Source organism: Centroberyx affinis, unplaced genomic scaffold (genome assembly GCF_046629955.1).
Source record: "Centroberyx affinis isolate AG114_WGS23_722 - 3 ecotype Tasmania unplaced genomic scaffold, CSIRO-AGI_Caff_v1 ptg001907l_1, whole genome shotgun sequence".
NCBI lineage: Eukaryota > Metazoa > Chordata > Actinopteri > Beryciformes > Berycidae > Centroberyx > Centroberyx affinis.
The window spans coordinates 58,870-77,206 of record NW_027280270.1 but is presented as its reverse complement, the minus strand read 5'-3'; the positions used below and the strand labels follow the sequence as shown (position 1 = coordinate 77,206).

Sequence of the window (18,337 nt, the reverse complement as noted above, 5' to 3'; positions counted from 1 at the left end):
TTTCAGCAAATACTACAAAATCATTGCATGCCTCTGGTTTTGTCTAAATTAATTCACTATGAAATGTAAAAATATGGAATACATGTTTGTCTAAATAACTGCAAGTAAACAAGCGTCTGAGGTAAAAAAAAAAAAAAAATTAGACTCAAGCATTTTCAGCTTTTGAAGAGACTTCTTTCCCTCTTCCCCTCCACAACGACCTCAACCAACATCCCGGCTTTGGCTGTCCAATCAGAATTGTGGTCACAGCAGCCTACTGCACTTACCGTCGGACCAGAACCAGAGGCTAATGTAGGTGTGATAGATTGGTCATTGTTGCCACCTAGTAACATCGCTTATTGTTCTAGGAAGTGATGTTCGGTTGTACAGTAAAATCAGCTGTGCACGTCTGCAGTGTGTTTATATAATATTGTGGGAGTAGAGCTACCTAGCCGTGTCCCACTCTCCTGTCTGTGTGTCTGTGTGAGTAAGAAACTGAAGGAACCCTGCACTTGTCTTGTGAAAAACTTTCCAGACAAGAAAATGCAGAAAGTGATGATGTTTCAGAACTTTTTGGAATGTACACAGTGTGCTTTACCTCAAGCAGGGAAAACGGCTACACTGTCGATATTGCTTTAGATGGAAATAGTATAACCATGCTGCTGGACACTTAATCAACTGTGACAGTGGTGTCTGAAAAGTAGTATCAAGATTCTTTCTCACCTTCCATCAAACAGAACTGCCAGATTAAAGTTGAAATCATATTCTGGCCAGAGGATTCTGTCGTAGTGGATTTTTTTCTTTCTTCAATTTCCACTTCAGCTCGAGGAGCTGAACACAGAACGAATGAGACAAACTCTGACAATTTTCTCTTTGCTTTATTCTTCATATAACAGAGTACATCATACAACTGATATGTGAAGGGTCTGACAAAGGATTCACATCCTCAGGTACTTTTTCTACCTTCTGACCCCCCTTCACATCATGCCCCACCTAGAGGGATAGTCTGCTCCCAAACTTGACCTAATGTGGCTCTCTAATTGGTCTAACTGTTGAAATATGGTCAGTGCGTCAATCCAGCTATTGATACAGAAGGCACCTGCTGTTTTGTACCTCAAGGCCGAAACTAGGAGTCTTCCTCCCTAATTCTGTCCTTGTGCAATATTGGATACAACCTCTCTTTCTGGCAATAACAATCCCATTATTCTCAGTTTGTCTGTGAGAAACTTACTGGCATGAGCTGGTAACAAAGGCCTCTTTCTCTCTACTCTCTTCTTACTATGCATAGTACATGTATGTGTGCTGTCTGATCAAAGGAATGTGCAAATATATATTTCTCTTTGATTATATCGATTAAGTATAGATTATGCATTGATTATGAAAATAACATAATTTCCTTCAACAATTCCCCTGCTGGGATATGTGGGGATACCAGTACAGTATGAAACACAACAAGCTATACTGCCCTTAGTCATTGTGAAAGGGAACAGACCTTCCTGATTGATGAAACTGGCTGAAGAACATCCAACTGGAAAGAGATTTTCTCTGTGCAGAGTATGCACCCTGGAGTAGAGGCAGTGATACAGTGCCACCAGGTAGCCATCAAGGACTTCACAGCCAAAATCCAAACATGCCCAGATGCCAAGCCTATTTTCATCCAGGCCATGCCAGTCCCCTAATTATTCAGGGAAGCTGTAGAGAAGTAGCTGGATCTATTGGAGAAAATGGGTGTTATCTCAAAGATGGCGGGGAATGAGTGGGCAGCACCCATAGTCACAATGCCTAAGGTTGATAAAGCTAGCAAGATATGTGGTGACTATAAGGTGAGTATCAACTGTTGTATTGAGGAACAGACATATCCCCTACCTTCATTCACCAAGCTAGACCTCTCATGCCTACCAACAACTCCAGTTGGATGAAGAGTCAGAAAAATATCTGGCTATCAACACCCATGGAGGACTGTACAGATACCACTGCCTCAGATATGTTGTTTCCAGCACACCTGAAATCTTTCAGTAAGTCATGGACCAGATACTGCAGGGACTGGAACATGGGACCTGCTTTCTGGGTGATATTCTTATCACAGCAGCTTCAGAGGCGGAACATATAAAAAGGCTAGAGGAGGTGCTTATGACAGGGATCGGGGAGGACCCAAGCACAGAACACGAGGCAGGAGACAGGCTTGAGAAACAAACCAAGGCTTTTACTGGTAGTCTTGAGCAGGCAAGAACACAGGACATCTCAGCAGGCAAAAAACACAGAACAGAGGTCAAGACCGGACTAGAGTAAGACTAACAAAGACAAGGCAAAGACTAGAGTAACATAGACTAGCAAAGGCAAAGACAAATGAACCAGCAAACAAAGGAGGGTAGCTGAGACAAAAATACTGAAGTAACAAATTAACTAGACGAGGGACAGCAGGTGAAACAGGGAGAACTGATAGGCTGGGGAAAACACTAAAAGCAGGGCAGGGCTCTAGGCTTGATGCAGGGCAGGTATGGAGCACAGAAGGGAGGGAAGTCTGAGGGCATCTGGTGGACAGGTGGAGAATGGCATCTGACACAGATGCCAGACTGTGATAGCTTACCTACCCTGGAGAAGTGTGGGGTCAAGGCCCGATTAGAAGACATTTCAGCCTGCTCAAACCTGACCTAGCCAAAACAGTGGGAGAGAAACAAGCCAAACAGAAGCAACACCATGATCACAGTGGTCTGATTCTTCACTCATTCCTGGATGGTGAGCAAGTGCATTCGAAATTTCCGTGGGTAAAAGGAAGAGTGGACTCAGGTGACAGTTATCCGGAGATTGGGACCGGTGACCAACCTTATCCAAGACGGACCAAGGCAGTGCGTTGTGCATTTTGACCACAATCTGCCATGGAGAATTGTTACTTCTGGGAAACCACGCGATCTGAGGGAGTCGCCAGTCAGTGCTACCATGGACAGCTCACCCTCAGTGGATGCACCTAGCACTTCGTGCCATGCCGTGACATAGTTTAGTTTCTCCATAAGGAACAGAAACTGGCCAGATGTCAGCCAAGAAGAAATCGGGTAAATTTTCTTAGTCCATACAACAGTCCCGGAGATCCCCAGAAGAAGTACATTGCAGCTTTCTCCAAAACAACTGAAGTTGCTGGAGACCTGTCTTCAGTCTTCAAAAAATAATGGAAAATAACCATCAAATGGCTCTATGCAGCTCTCACAGCATACTTCAAGTCTCTTGAAGCCAACAGATCCCAAAGTGACTTGAAAAGGCCGACATTTACACCATTATTTAGCTGAAATCACCACTCTAGCTGCTGATTTTAAAATACGTCACGTTTGCGTGCACCCCGGCCTCAATAGGTAAGACTAGCTCCAATTAGCAGAAACAAGACTTCCGGTTTGTCCGTTTAGCCTTCAACTGTGCAGAATACATACAGAACAGAGACTAAAGTGGACATCAAACATCATCCGGCTGAGTTTAACTCTGTATAATCATCGGAACCTCCAGAGCGGGTCAGCGTTCACCTTAAGAGACCCACAACCCTGTCCAGCAGCCTGCGTGCTTCAGCCTGCATTCTTCACCCTGTTGCGGCCCGCTGAGATCAACTGAACAGACGTCGGATCTTCAACCTCCAGGAGACTCGTCGAGCCGAGACTCCTCAGACTCCTCACAGACTCCTCACACACTCCTCACAGACCCCTGACTCGTCACAGACTCCTCAGACTCCTCACAGACCCCTCACAGACTCCTCAGACTCCTCACAGACTCCTCACAGACCCCTGACTCCTCACAGACTCCTCAGACTCCTCACAGACTCCTCACAGACCCCTCACAGACTCCTCAGACTTTTCACAGACTCCTCACAGACTCCTCACAGACCCCTGACTCCTTACAGACTCCTCAGACCCCTCACAGACTCCTCAGACTCCTCACAGACCCCTCACAGACTCCTCACAGACTCCTCAGACTCCTCACAGACCCCTGACTCCTCACAGACTCCTCACAGACCCCTCACAGACACCTCACAGACTCCTCAGACTCCTCACAGACTCCTCACAGATCCCTGACTCCTCACAGACTCCTCACAGACCCCTCATAGACTCCTCAGAGACTCCTCACAGACTCCCGGCCTCAGCGTGCTTCATCTCCCTCCGGACCTCCACTGGTGTCGTATACATGATCATTGTCTGCTGGGCATCATTCATACGTCACACATAGTTATTTCACTACATTCACACTTCACATGCATATCACACACTTTATTACAGCTCCCTGTAGTTATATGTATCCATTAACTATTCCGCTATTCAAAGTTCATCTAAGTCAGTTTTCCAGATTAGTTATACTGTCCACTCTTTATTACTATTGTTGCTGACTCATGTTTTCCATTGCTCAACTCCTGTAATCGTGTCTGCTGAAATATTGGTTTAATTATTATTATTGTATATTCACATGACCACCAGCATAATATAATGTATATTATAATATTATACATTAGGAGCTACAATCCAATGCTTTGCTACTAATAAATCAGATTTCTATTTTGGTAAATGATGATGATACAATGTGCTTTCTTTCCTTTGTGATGTTTCTAGATTGTGTTTATAAAATCAAAAGTGTTATCTACAGTATCACCTGCACGTATCTCTAATAAAAAACGTCTGGTAATGATTGAACAAGGCGAGACACTATATAAGGCCGAGATTAACAGAAACAATACAGTTAAAGAGCATAGATTACAAGTCTGAGAATGGAGATCACTGTGGTTCTTCAGCTGTTGCTGCTGGTCTGCTGTCTGTCCAGAGCTCAGGTTCACACAGAGACTGGGAATGAAATCATCCCACATGGAATGCAGACTGAAACCCTGGCAAGTGAACCTGCAAATGCCTCTTGCGTCCCACAGACCTGTCCGCCTGACATCCACGCTGTGCTGAGAGAAATGAGCGCCTTGCTGGCTGAACAGAGGGTGGAGATGAGGCACTTAAAGAATCAGAATGAAGGTACAGTAGTATGTCAGGTAATGAGAAAAGGGTAACACTTTACAGTAAGTGTTCATTAACTAATGTTAACTAATGCGTTTACTAACAAGAATTAGACATGAACAGTGATATTAAACATGAGTTCATATTAAATGCACAATAAATAACTGCATTAAGTAATGTTGTTACACAGGTTTGTTAATGCAATTGTCTAAATTGAAACCCACTCTTCATGTATTACTTAGGTATTCAGGTTCAGGTATACCAAATCACATGAATAATACTATTGTAATGCTTGTTGTGATTTAATCACTTTAATTAATGCAAGGATATGTTTAAGTAATACATGACGATGATGGTAGATAGATCTACCAGCAGCTAAGGTTGACAGTAAACACTAAAGTAACATTTCCACCATGTAAATTTCAAGTTCTACAATGATTTCCAAGTTTTTACTGACTGTAGCAAACCTGGGAAGCAAAAGCAGATACCCAGATGAAGACAGTGATAATTAAATGTTTTTATTTTCAAATGTTTCAATAAATGCTGTTGTTGTTTTTTTTTACATTGGTGCAAGAGGTATGCCACTTTTCTGTTTTCTTTTTTCCCCTTAACTTGGTTTCAGCGCAAGCAGCAGAACTCACCACCTTGAAAGCCAGATCAGACACCACAGAAAACCAGGTGGAGGCTCTGAAGAGAGACAGGGAAGGTAAGACTGACAATAAATCTATGAAAGTAAAACTATCAACTTAATACTTGAAGTTTTATTCCAAAATGATATGTGCATCATTTGAAAAAAGTTACTCTACCTAAAAATGGCGGGCAGCACAAAAAAATCTACAAACTTATGATATTGGAAGGACACTCAAGTCCTCGGTAGACAAAATGTCAACACTTTGAACCCTCTACATTTTCAAATTTGACCCAAACTTCATTTTATTGTAACAGTCTCATTGCTGCAACCTTAGCCACACAAAAGATTACATTGCTCTCTCTCAGTCTAACAGATGGCTTTCTCAGCCTCTCTGTTGGCTTCAGGGTTTTTTTTGTTTTTTTTTAAAGGATGTAATTGCATTCATATGTGGTCACATTTCATAATTGTATAGAAAAGTAGAATTTTCATCTGATTTTTGACACTTGTTTGATTTGAATACAGAATTCCTAATTTAACCAAACTAATTCATTATAAGTGAAGATTTCAGCATCATTATCACAGACTTCTGTGGGAGCAGTGTCATCTCCTCCAAGAGGGTGTGCTGCTTTCCAAAGAAAAAAGTCAGGGATACAAAGGACATTAAACCCATTCTTCGCTACCGCCCCCGCAACTGGGTCCTACAAACACAGGTTGCATGGCCACGCTTTGTTCAAACCCACAAAACTTTATTTTAAATTCTAGTCAAGATAAGTTTTCCAAAGACACCAAATATGTCATGCTACATACAGGGAAATGTATATATAATGATGCACAAACATCTAGATTTTTTCCATTTGATGTAACGGTGCAGCCATAATGGCGTCTTGTATTTGAATATTTCATTCAATATAAGCAGCTAGAGCTTCAACAAAGTGTTGGAACTAGCAGATACAGAATATGGATGTGATGTTGTTGGACAGTTAGGGGAAAAACAATGTCTAACTTTGAAGCTACTTAAGGGGAAATTTAAGGGTAAAGTCAGCTAAAGTCAGGGTACAAAGGGTTAAAGCCCTTCTCAACAGAAAGAAGAGAGCTTTCATGGCTGGAGACAGGGAGGAAGTCAAGTCTGTCCAGAGGGAGCTGAAGAGGGAGCTGAGGGAGGAACAGCTACAGGGGGGAGACTGGAGCGGAAGCTCCAGCAGAACAATGCTAAGGAGGTGTGGAAGGAGATTCATCTCCCTTCCACACCGTCCAGACTTGTTCATGTTAAGATAAAACTGAACTATCTGAGATCGCATGAATAATACATTTGCGAATTTTGTTGTACAGTGAATTGTCCCTTTAATGTGACATTTATGGCAGTGTTACACCCTGAAAAGGGAGAGTATCAATAAAGACGTCTGGACACGATGTTCACTCTCTGGCATCTTTATCGAGAATGAAGAAACGCCGCGAGAGCTCCCCCCCTTCGGAAATCTGTAGGCATTACTAATCAATCACAGGTGACATCTCCATTGAGACTTGAAAAGTCGATTATAGATGCATCTCTCAAACATTAACTAATCAAACAATTTCAAACATTAATAATAAACCTTTAGTACCTTTGTACCTTGAATTAGTTTTTTGGACTGTTTTTTTTTTGGAAGACAATGATAATTAAATGTTTTTATTGTCAAATGTTTCAATAAATGTTGTTTTTGGGGGGTTTTTTTTACATTGGAGCTAGAGGTATGCCACTTTTCTGTTTTCTTTTTTCCCCTTAACTTGGTTTCAGCACAAGCAGCAGAACTCATCACCTTGAAAGCCAGATCAGACATCACAGAAAACCAGGTGGAGGCTCTGAAGAGAGACAGGGAAGGTAAGACTGACAATAAATCTATTAAAATAAAACTATCAACATAATACTTGAAGTTTTATTCCAAAATGATATGTGCATCATTTGAAAAAAGTTACTCTACCTAAAAATGGCGGGCAGCACAAACAAATCTACAAACTTATGATATTGGAAGGACACTCAAGTCCTCGGTAGACAAAATGTCAATACTTTGAACCCTCTACATTTTCAAATTTGACCCAAACTTCATTTTATTGTAACAGTCTCATTGCTGCAACCTTAGCCACACAAGAGATTACATTGCTCTCTCTCAGTCTAACAGGTGGCTTTCTCAGCCTCTCTGTTGGCTTCAGGGTTTTTTTTTTTTTTTTTTAAAAAGGATGTAATTGCATTCATATGTGGTCACATTTCATAATTGCATAGAAAAGTAGAATTTTCATCTGATTTTTGTCACTCGTTTGATTTAGAATTCCTAATTTAACCAAACTAATTCATTATCAGTGAAGATTTCAGCATAAATTAGTTTTTTGGACTGTTTTTGACTATTTACCAGGCAGGTTTATCCTTCTCTGTTTTTATTGTCTAACTTTTTATCTTGTAGTGGCATCACACTACTTTTACCATCATCCTCCTTTTAGCTGCATTTATTTTTTTAAACTGGACATTATGAACTCAACAAATAAATTCCCTTCTTTTTTAAATTTCTAAATGCATTACTTATTAAGGACGTAAACTTCAACCTATTACAGCAGCACATACCATAATGCATATTTTTCCAGCGTGGGTGGCTCCAGTGTTGTTGTGTTGTGAAGTTTGCCCCTACCACCCTTGTTTTATTGAGGAAGCAAAAGGAAAGATTAGTGATAGTTTATTAACCGGAGTAAATCCTTTAAAACTTTAAAAATTTTACATTTTTAGTAAGTTTGCTATATAAGATCTGACATGACCTGCGATGGGTTGCTTGTAGGTTTGTGAAATGTAGGCTGCTAAATCACACTTATTTAAGCTGCTGATTTCACTGTAAAAACACCATAACGTCAATATTGTAAATTTCAGTATCATTATCCTAAATTAATTAACATTATCGTTCAGTTACAGATTAGCAAAGTGAAGGCTTTGCAGGAAGACATGTGAAGTTTGAATGCATGCAAGGACAAATTTTTATTCTGTCTCAATACACTGCAATCTATAAAAAAAAAGTTAATTTTATAAAAAGTTTATTTCTGAGATTTGTTAAAAATTATTAAAATACATTTATTTGGATCTTCTGTATTCACTTTCAAACATTTTCCATTTAATATTTTGATTTTTGTTTGGATATTTTGAAAAAAAAAAAGCATTTTGCAGTGTATTTTATAGACACTGGCAAAGAAAGTCATGATATTAAATAATGTGACTGACAATAGTATAACTGACAAATTATATATGTAACACTGATATTTGAAACTAGAAGAAAATATATATTTGTGACTTTTCAGTCAAACAGGTGGCTTTCTCAGCCTCACTACTGGCGTCTGGCGGTGGACACACTGGACCCTACAACACACACACCAGTTTGGTGTTCAGACATGTCACCACAAACATCGGAAATGCCTACAACCCCCACACAGGTATGTTATATATTATATTGCACTACTGAGTTCAACAATAACAAAAAATGACATCAAATTGATATAACCTTGACCAACCCAAACAGAACCCAGTAATCCTTTAATACTCCAGAGTTTTGATGTTTGACCAATGAGCTGTTTGTTCCAGGTGTCTTCACCGCACCAGTGAGGGGGGTGTACCACTTCCAGTTCTATGTCGGTGCAAATGGACATGGTGCATATCCGTCCGCTGCCGGCTTGGTCAAGAATGAAGACCATATATTTATTGCCTATGAACACCAAACGTCTGGTTATGTGACTTCCTCTAATGGTGTCTCTCTGCTTCTGGAGGTCGGAGATGTCGTGTTTCTGCGTCTCTGGCAGAACTCAAGGATCTATGACGATGGAAATCACCACAGCACCTTCAGTGGTCACTTGCTGTTCACCATGTGAAGAACAAGACAGCAGTTGTGTTAAAGGAAAAATCCCCCCTGAATCACGTAAAACCGTTATAAACAGACATGCTGCATTTTGAGTAAGGGGGCGTGGCTGTGATAATAGAATTGCCCCAGTGTTCACAAACTAGTTGGCTATCTGTATTTATGTATCCACACACCCACCTTTGATTGAAAGCAACTGAAGTAGAAGTAGATGAGGCAGGTTGAGGGAAAGTGTTCCTACACCATAAAAGTAAATTACAACACACCATCACAAAATAAATCCTGGAATGCACTGAACATCACAGACTGATGATATTCAACAGTGTACGAGTATCCAAGGGTGGATTTTTCATTTAATGTTCAATAGCTTTGTGGTGATTATGATGATGGGTGTTTTTGTGAAGTTCTGGGTGTTTAAAATATTTTTTTCAGATACACTGAAAGCCTGTGGGAGTGAAGAATCAGAAGGTTATGGAATTTCAGAAAAGATGCAGCATAACAGTTTGAAGGATTAAATTTTGTCAAGGGAGCAAGGATATAGGATCCAAATATACTATATACTGTATATATACAGAATTCCCTCTTTTCACATAAACATACTCTGCACCTTTAATTCCTCAATGAAGCACAGCCCACCCTGCTATAAATGGAGCACAGTTTGGGGCAAGTCTCTCTGTAGCGGCCATGTTGTGTGAGAGCAGGGGAGCATGCTCAGCTCAGCCCTTCTATGTTTTCCTTTCTTGTTAGTCAACTTTCTTTAAATGGTGGCTTTGTTAATTATTTGAGTAAGGCCATATGAAGGCAAATTCAGTTTGTGTAATGTACATTCCCTGAACCATGTTAACCTAATGGCCTGTAATGCTGTGTCTCCATAAAATTGCTGTTTATTCATCTTTATTCTTCACATTAATGGGTGTTATGTCTTCTGTTAATTCATCTATTGACTCAATAATCAGCAATAATATGTTCCAGTATAGTCTCATTGTATTCAATGAATGTTTTTTTTATTCTATATGATCTGTAACCCTCTGCAACTACATCACTAAAGCATTCAAAGGCATCTGCTCTGTGTCTGTCTCTGCTTCTTACTCAAGCCCCACAGAGGATGAGCCTCTATTACACCAGTTAATTCAGTTCATATAATTTACCTCAATATATGTATGCACACAATTTTAATATGTTAATCTTTTACATCAATATGTGTGTGCAATAGTTGCTGCTTGAGGGCTTTTGATACCTCTTTCTGAATTCTCAATACTGACTCTTAATAGTGATTGGGGTGCAGAATGCAGAGGAAGAGTCCCACCAACAAAGCTGTAAAAATCAATTTAGTCAGACCAAACAGTATGTTCCAAACAAGTTTTGACTCTGTAACTATGAGGCTGAAGTAGGACGAGCTTCAATGTGAGGCTAGTGAAATTTTATCTGTATGAACAATAAAAACAAATGCCACCACTTTTTCTAGGTTCCCAGGTCTCTGTTACAGGGTGCCAAAACTATTTAGACAGAATAACTTTATAGACGAAGTATCACCAGACTCTTGATCATTTATTTCCAGCTGGACTAGCCTATAGCTGCTGTTTCAGCAAATACAAAATCATTGCATCTGCTTTTGTCTAAATGGATCCACTATGAAATGTAAAAATATGGAATACATGTCTGTCTAAATAACTAAGTAAAAAATGATCTGAGGTTAAAAAAGAAAAAATAATTAATCTGGATTACCAATTTAATTTGAAAAGTGGTTGAAAAATGTTTGTTAATGCATAATACTACTAATACTACTACTACTACTACTAATAATAATAATAATAATAATAATAATAATGATAATAAACCTTTATGTAGCCCTATATAGCATCTTTCTCATCAATTCTCTCAGAGTTTACAAAGTGCTTTGACAGTCAAAATAAAAGCGGAATACTCAAAATGAATTTAAAAAAGCAATATGTCCATACATCACACATCGTGCAACAGATTACTGTAACTGTGAATCGGGGGATTAGACCACATCAGGCATAATAAGGGTTTATTTTGATGTGCATGCTCATAGTCACAGAACCTATAAGCATTAACAGGCTAATAACCTCAGACTTGAAGTTTGGGAATGTCAGATAGCCTACACTGCAGTGATCTATAACCTCATCTGTGCAAACTATGAGTTTATTTGTCCCATCAATAGTCCAGATCATCATCACTATTAAACGCCTATTTCGGTTAGGTGTCCCTTTAAGAGGGAGGAAATAAAGGGGGAAGTGAAGCAAGAGGGCACTACTTCCTTGTAGTCCGCACAATCAAAACATTATTCGTGCGCAATGGGTGAATCTGCATCCTCGAAAGGAAAATTTATAATCTAACATTCGGCGCACCTTCTCGGGAAGATCCTCGAACAGCATTTTTGCACTATGCTTCAGCTGAACGACACGGTGGAGCCGGAGAGTCCGGGGGCTGCGGTTCTCCACCCTGCAGAAACCGAGGAGGGGGTCGAGGTTGCCTTCACGCCGCCGGAGGCCGGAGGAAGCCTCGGATACGGAGCCTCCGTGGCCTGCTGCTCCCCGTTACAGACCCTGACGCCTTTCCACGTTCATAACCCCACAATGCAAGCGAAAGTGAAGGACTATTTCGTCTTCAGGGTAAGTTTGAGTATTGATCGATAACAGCTTCCATGTAAGGCTGGAATGGGGCGATATCTTAATTAGACTATCTCCACCTCTTCAGATTAAACAGCCTATCTAATCCCTCGAGTATTCTGTTGCATTCAGGGTGCTGGTGGTAAATAAACACCGTACATAATTTACCAGGCGGAAGAAAGCAACTAGTGTATTATAAAAGCTACTCCAACAGCAGCGCATCACAGGGAGGAATGAGATGCTGTCCTCTGAGATGATGCTGATGCTGATGATTGACAGCTGTGTGATGATGCTGATTTTAGCCAGGTACCATTGAGCAGGCTGTGAGCGACATCAGGACAGTGGCACTACCTTCAGAGGATGGAGAGGTGCTCAGCGTCTGGCTGCTAGCTGAGTAAGTATCTGACCGTTTTATTATCAGGCTGAAACATTTGGGAGTTGTTTGGGTATAACAGTTGTTTATACTACAGAGTAGATAAACGATAAAAATGCATGTATATACCGTACATGGGCACCTCAACTGGAGATTTCTCAAGGCTACCGATTAAACAATTGAATATACATTATAATAGTGAGCTGTTTTGTTAATAGCAGCTGGTTTTGACATGAATTGTTCATCCTATAACCCATGCAATGGCTATGTATCACACAATAATAACAGATGGTAACGCCAAATAGGGCTGGGCGATATGGTTAAACAATAATCAGAGGGATTTTTTTCAATATCCATACATATAACTATATGGCTCACATATTCCAAATCACATGTTAAATAATCAAATTAATGTTCATCCCATTGATCTGAAACAAAACTGAAATTTTCAAATATCCCTTAAATTGTTTCATACCTAATTTTGTCCAATTTTAAATATAATCTGCTTGTTATCATCACTTTAGACAGCAGAATTGTGCGTCATGATATCCCCAAATCACCACATCATCACAATATGATTCCACTGAAAGATGATAAACGATAATGTTGAATTATCATCCAGCCCTAATGTCAAAGACAGTCATAGACTTTACATTACAATGTTGAGAGTTCCAGTGCTTAACAGTCATGTTATGCCTATAAATGCAATGTTACACTTGTTACTTTTCCTCTTCAATCTTACAGTTGCTCATTTTCAAATTGTGTTTCATGTAGGTTTCAAAAAGTAACTAGCCTATTTCTCATTTTTGTGTGGGACTTTTATAGAGTTGACCACTGGAACAATGAGAAAGAGAGACTTGTGCTCATAACTGATAGGTAAGTCAAAATTTCATAAGTTTCTGGAAAAATATAGTTTCTTCCATTGTCTGTTGGTGGATTTGACTTGTGAACCTCTCGGTTGTGTGTGCAGGTCCCTGCTGGTGTGCAAGTATGACTTCATCAACCTGTTGTGTCAGCAGGTCGTCAGGATCTCTCTCAACGCCGTAGACACCATCTCAGTGGGCGAGTTTGAGTTCCCACCCAAATCCCTGAACAAGTAAGCCACTAAATTCCCTGTTGATTTAAGTCAACAGAAGTACCAATGTCAAGAATTACTGAAATACTGTAGCTATTACTTTGTTGTTATAAACTGAAAATGTGACTTTGAACAGAATTCAAATTTTGGTGTTGAGTGGTGAAAATGAACAAAAAGTCAAGAACCAAGAATCTCTTGCTTCCTGATATTATCAGAAGATAAATACTGAAGCAGCTCTATATAATAATACTGATGATAAACTTTATTTATGTAACTCTTATCTAAAAGCATTTAGTTACAGTGCTTTACAGGAAGGCATAAAGACAAGAATTGTAAAATACAGAATGAGGAGATTAAAAAAAAAGCCTTTATAAGTGTATTTTAAGAAGTGATTTAAAAGATGATACTTTGCAAGCCTGAGTTTAACAGTAAATAGGAGATCTACAGTGATAACACCCAGAAAGATTTTACAGGGATAAAGACTCATCTTCTGGTAAATACCTGGCAGCCTTACAATGAAATCCATCTCATATGAATGTAAATACATAAACGGTCCCTTACTCTACAAAATACAAATCTTTGTTAGTGGAACAGCTCTGCTTTTTTCTCTCGATGACGTCACAGGTCAGAGCCTTGATTTTCTGGTTCCTAATTTTGGCAGCGAGTTGTTTGTGTTCACAAGTATCCACTGAAAGAACTAAGACCATGGGAATACCATGTGATACCATCTGTTTTTAAAAATGGGTTTGCTGTTTAAACATAGCTCAGCACAGTGTGCTTTGGTACACTGCTGGCCTGAATACTGCTCCTTGAAAACAACATGGTTCTTGCACTGTTTTCTTACAGGAGGGAAGGCTATGGGATTCGTGTCCAGTGGGACAAACGTCCACGGGCCTCTTTCCTCAACCGCTGGAACCCCTGGTCCACAGATATGCCCTATGCCACCTTCACAGAGCACCCAATGGCCCGCGCTGACGAGAAGGTGGCCTCTCTCTGCCAGGTGGGATCCCTTTCAAATGAGGCTAGATGGGCGTTTTGGATATAGTTCAGCTCATGGATCTTTAAAGTTTTGAGAACTTCTTAATTCCAAACTGACTATTTAAAAGCTCAGAATTGTGAAGTATAAAAAGGTTTTATTGGCCTTCTGCTTATTTCACAAGAGCAAACAATGGTGACCACTGGTGCAGCCGGTCATTCACACAGACAAGGCATTCAACAAAACAAAGGCCTAGTGGTCATAGTCCAACTGAAAACAATAGACTGATTGCTGGCTCAAGGAAAAAATTCAGCCTAAAAGATAATGTAAATTATTCCTATAATCTATAATAACAGTTTAGTCACGATTTGTATACAACCAGTTTTTTTTTATCAAAGTTAAAAACAAGAAAGGCAAAACTTTAATCTGCGATTTCATCCTGCCATAGCTTTTGTGTGTGTGTGTGATTTATTGATAATGTAAAAGTGCCTGGAGTGATTTGCTGGTGATATGGGTGTATTTTCTCATCAAGAGCTGTTAGCAGCACTATGAAATGAAGCTCATTTGGGGGTAAAACCACAATCATAGTTGTTCTCCCACACATTGGAGCAGCTATGTCATTGATTGATAACATCAGTATTGGCTTTCTGTGCCCTAGCTTTATAAAGACATATTTTATTTTCTTTGAGTAAATTGGCTTTTTTACGTGGTATCCAAGTCACAAGTTCTGTAGCTGATGGTTGGAAGGTGTTTTTGGCCCGCTTTACACCTGGCATTAACATGCGTGTACCAAGTGATTGGATTATGATCGGATAGGGCAAAAACACTTAAAATCCAGGTGTAAATGTACTCCAGACACAGTGAAGATCCGGTAATCCAAACCACCTCTGGAGGTGGTTAGAGATGACGACGACAATTTGACCACATTACCAAAGTAGTGTAAATTAAATGCATCTTCAATCCACATATAGGAGTTATGTTAACGGAAATTACGTTTCCACACGGATCCAACCAGGAAGCACAAGCAAAACAAACAGGCAGCAGGCAGCTCAGACAGTAACATACTACCAAAAACGAATTGTCAGGACACTCATGGATGGGGAACAAGCAAGACAAGAATTTAAAGAATGTCAATATTAAAAGAGGAAGTGACGTATGACAAGCTGGTCAGGGAAAGAAAAATCTGATCTCAATGTGGATGTTAACGCCAGGTGTAAAAGGGGGCCTTCTGGCTGTTCTCGTCCTTTTTTTTCTCTGTCAAGTTGGACAACTTCCGGACCCAGCTGGTGCAGGCAGTGAAGAAGGCCCATAAGGAGCACCCCATCCCTGGGCGGGCGAACGGCGTCCTGATCCTGGAGAGACCTCTGCTCATCGAGACCTACCTGGGCATCATGTCCTTCATCAACAACGAGGCCAAGTTGGGCTACTCCATGACCCGCGGCAAGATCGGCTTCTAAAATCCACAACTCCTGCAAATTACGCCAGAGTTTACCCCAGTGTGTCTGTGTGTGTGTTGCACTGCGCTCTCTGAGGGAAGCTGTCACTCCACTACAGTCATGCGCAGTCAATCTGTGTGTTAAGCTCGTCGGATGTCCACACCTCCATAAACTGGTGTCAGAGTCAGTTGGCCCGGCTAGGTACATGTTGCGCAGCACTGCATGGACTGTCCGCTCATATTTGTTGTTACCCTCCCCCCTCTACAAAGAGCTGTTCACAAATCTGCCATAGTTGCGCGGGCTTTCAGGAGTGTATGCCAATGTGAATTAAGTCAGAGAGGAAGGACAGTGTGTGTGTGTGTGTGTGTGTGGTGGGGAATACAGCTAAATTTCATGTGCACAGCGCATGCATCGATTCATCCCTTCCCCGTACTTAATCTAGACTGAGCTTCTTGTCGTCTCATGCTGCTGGGTTGACCACTGGGCGAGTGACCGACCGTCTGAACTAATGTGACCTTTAGATTTTCTTAGAGGAATGCTAACATCAGGGTCGTTATTTCAGGTTTTAGAGTGTGCTTTATTTGGGCTTCTTTCCACAGCAGAAATTTAAAAAAAAAAAGACGCCCAGAGGCAGAGGGAGTGCAGCCACAGAGTAGCATAGGACCTTCAGTATGTTCGACGTGTAGATTACTGCAGCGTAATCATATGGTATATTAATGTGGTTTGAAATGAAAACGACTCCATTATCCAGAGCCCAGGGGCCATAGTGTAGCTTCTTGGAATGAAATAGCAGCTGATGATCTAAGTTCAATGGTCAGGTTGCACAATTATCATAATAAACTTCAATAATGAACTTCACTAAAAGGAAAACTGGGATCTGCACTGCTATTCTGAGAAGCTGTATCGCTCTGGGCTCAGATATTGCTTGTAGCCAATAAGCCAATAACAGATGGGATACCTTTAGTGTCAATTAAACTTTTTCTGTGGAAATGAGCCTCGCTATGTGTATACTATAAGATACATTATAAGTTGTGACCTTCTTCTCCTGTTGGCCAACTTTTTCCAAAAGTCTCTCCATGCTTGCTTTTTGTTCCATTTGCCTAAATCATGTCATTGCTAAGAGACTAGGGAGCTACTACCACTTAAAGAGCTGAATTAGCTACAATAGCTAAAATGTTCTTGACCACAGATGTGAGTTACAGTGATGTGTTATGCAACTTGGCCTTGTATACTATGCTCCCATGTTTGTTTTTAAGTTGCCTTAATGATCCTGCAACTTGTATTCATTGTAGGCATTCATATGTAAAAATAATGGTAAGAGATCACATTTCTTCTGGACAAAATTGACATACTGGTCAGCTGCATTGAAACACTGCATTGGGAATAACTCTGTATTCAACCTTAAACCGATGGATGGGTTTCAAAATGAAATACATGCAGGCTAGGCTCATTAACCACATTTGTATCCGGTGTACAAGATTTAGGTCATTTCTCCTTAGACTGCAACCCTCTCCTACACCATTGTGCTACCAAAGGTAACAGGCCATATTTTCATGCTGAACAATGCCAATGAATAATTGTGTCCCCAAATGCCTTTCTGGTCTTAACTTGTTGTGCATGTGTCCTGCACGTTGAGTTTGCATGACGGTTCTTTTTGAAAGGAATACTCCGTTTTGGATTTGTAAATATTAAATAGTTTTTATTTTATCTGCTGTTATTGTGACTCAGTTAACTTCTGAATGTTTCTAGAATATGAATTTTCCATTGCCATATTTTCTGTATGGATTCTCAAAGAGCTAAATCCACTGTTATATGTCAAGGCTTTCCTTTTTGTTCTAAATATTTGTAGCACAGTAACCACAGTGGGGATTAACAAATGCCTACATGGTGTTGTCCAGAGCATCAGATCTGGTCTTTGTCAAGAAGTGTGTTTACATTGTGTTTGTACTGTCAAGGATTGCAACAAAGTGAATCTGTTACAGGTCAGCTGGCTGTATGAACAATCCAACTTCTATAAAAGGGACAGTGCAAAGCCAGATGATGCCTTAAGCCAACAAAGATGGTCCCAAGACATTGGTTACTACTGGCTGTTAAAAATGTGTTGTTTGGATTCACACTGGATTTAACAGTAAATACTGTAGTAATAGCTGTTCATGGCTATTAAATCCTATCTGTAACAAAACAGCCTATCCAAATCACAGATAATCTCAATAATGTGGCTCACTGAACTTACGAATTGTACACTGCTTTAAAAATACATATTCAAAAATCTGTCTGATGTCATTGTTTCCACAGGAGTGCCATTCTGTCACCTTTATGTCCATCGCACACACAGACACAGACACACACACACACACACACACACACACACACACACAGACACAGGTACGTGTTGGAAACCTGTTGT

The 18,337-nt window shown here is 40.2% G+C and overlaps 2 protein-coding genes across 2 annotated transcripts; both read left to right on the top strand.

Moving 5' to 3' along the window:
• Positions 1-4,714: 4,714 nt before the first annotated feature.
• Positions 4,715-9,513, top strand: LOC139653272 (uncharacterized). The gene is made up of 5 exons (XM_071530263.1): positions 4,715-4,964; positions 5,569-5,652; positions 7,352-7,435; positions 8,890-9,021; positions 9,170-9,513. Exons 1-5 carry the CDS (start codon positions 4,715-4,717, stop codon positions 9,451-9,453), a joined length of 834 nt encoding a protein of 277 aa, XP_071386364.1. The 3' UTR covers positions 9,454-9,513.
• A 2,230-nt stretch (positions 9,514-11,743) lies between these two features.
• On the top strand, positions 11,744-18,182 carry tprg1l (tumor protein p63 regulated 1-like). The gene is made up of 6 exons (XM_071530267.1): positions 11,744-12,073; positions 12,373-12,464; positions 13,269-13,319; positions 13,414-13,539; positions 14,365-14,518; positions 15,757-18,182. Exons 1-6 carry the CDS (start codon positions 11,846-11,848, stop codon positions 15,949-15,951), a joined length of 846 nt encoding a protein of 281 aa, XP_071386368.1. The 5' UTR covers positions 11,744-11,845; the 3' UTR covers positions 15,952-18,182.
• Positions 18,183-18,337: the final 155 nt, after the last annotated feature.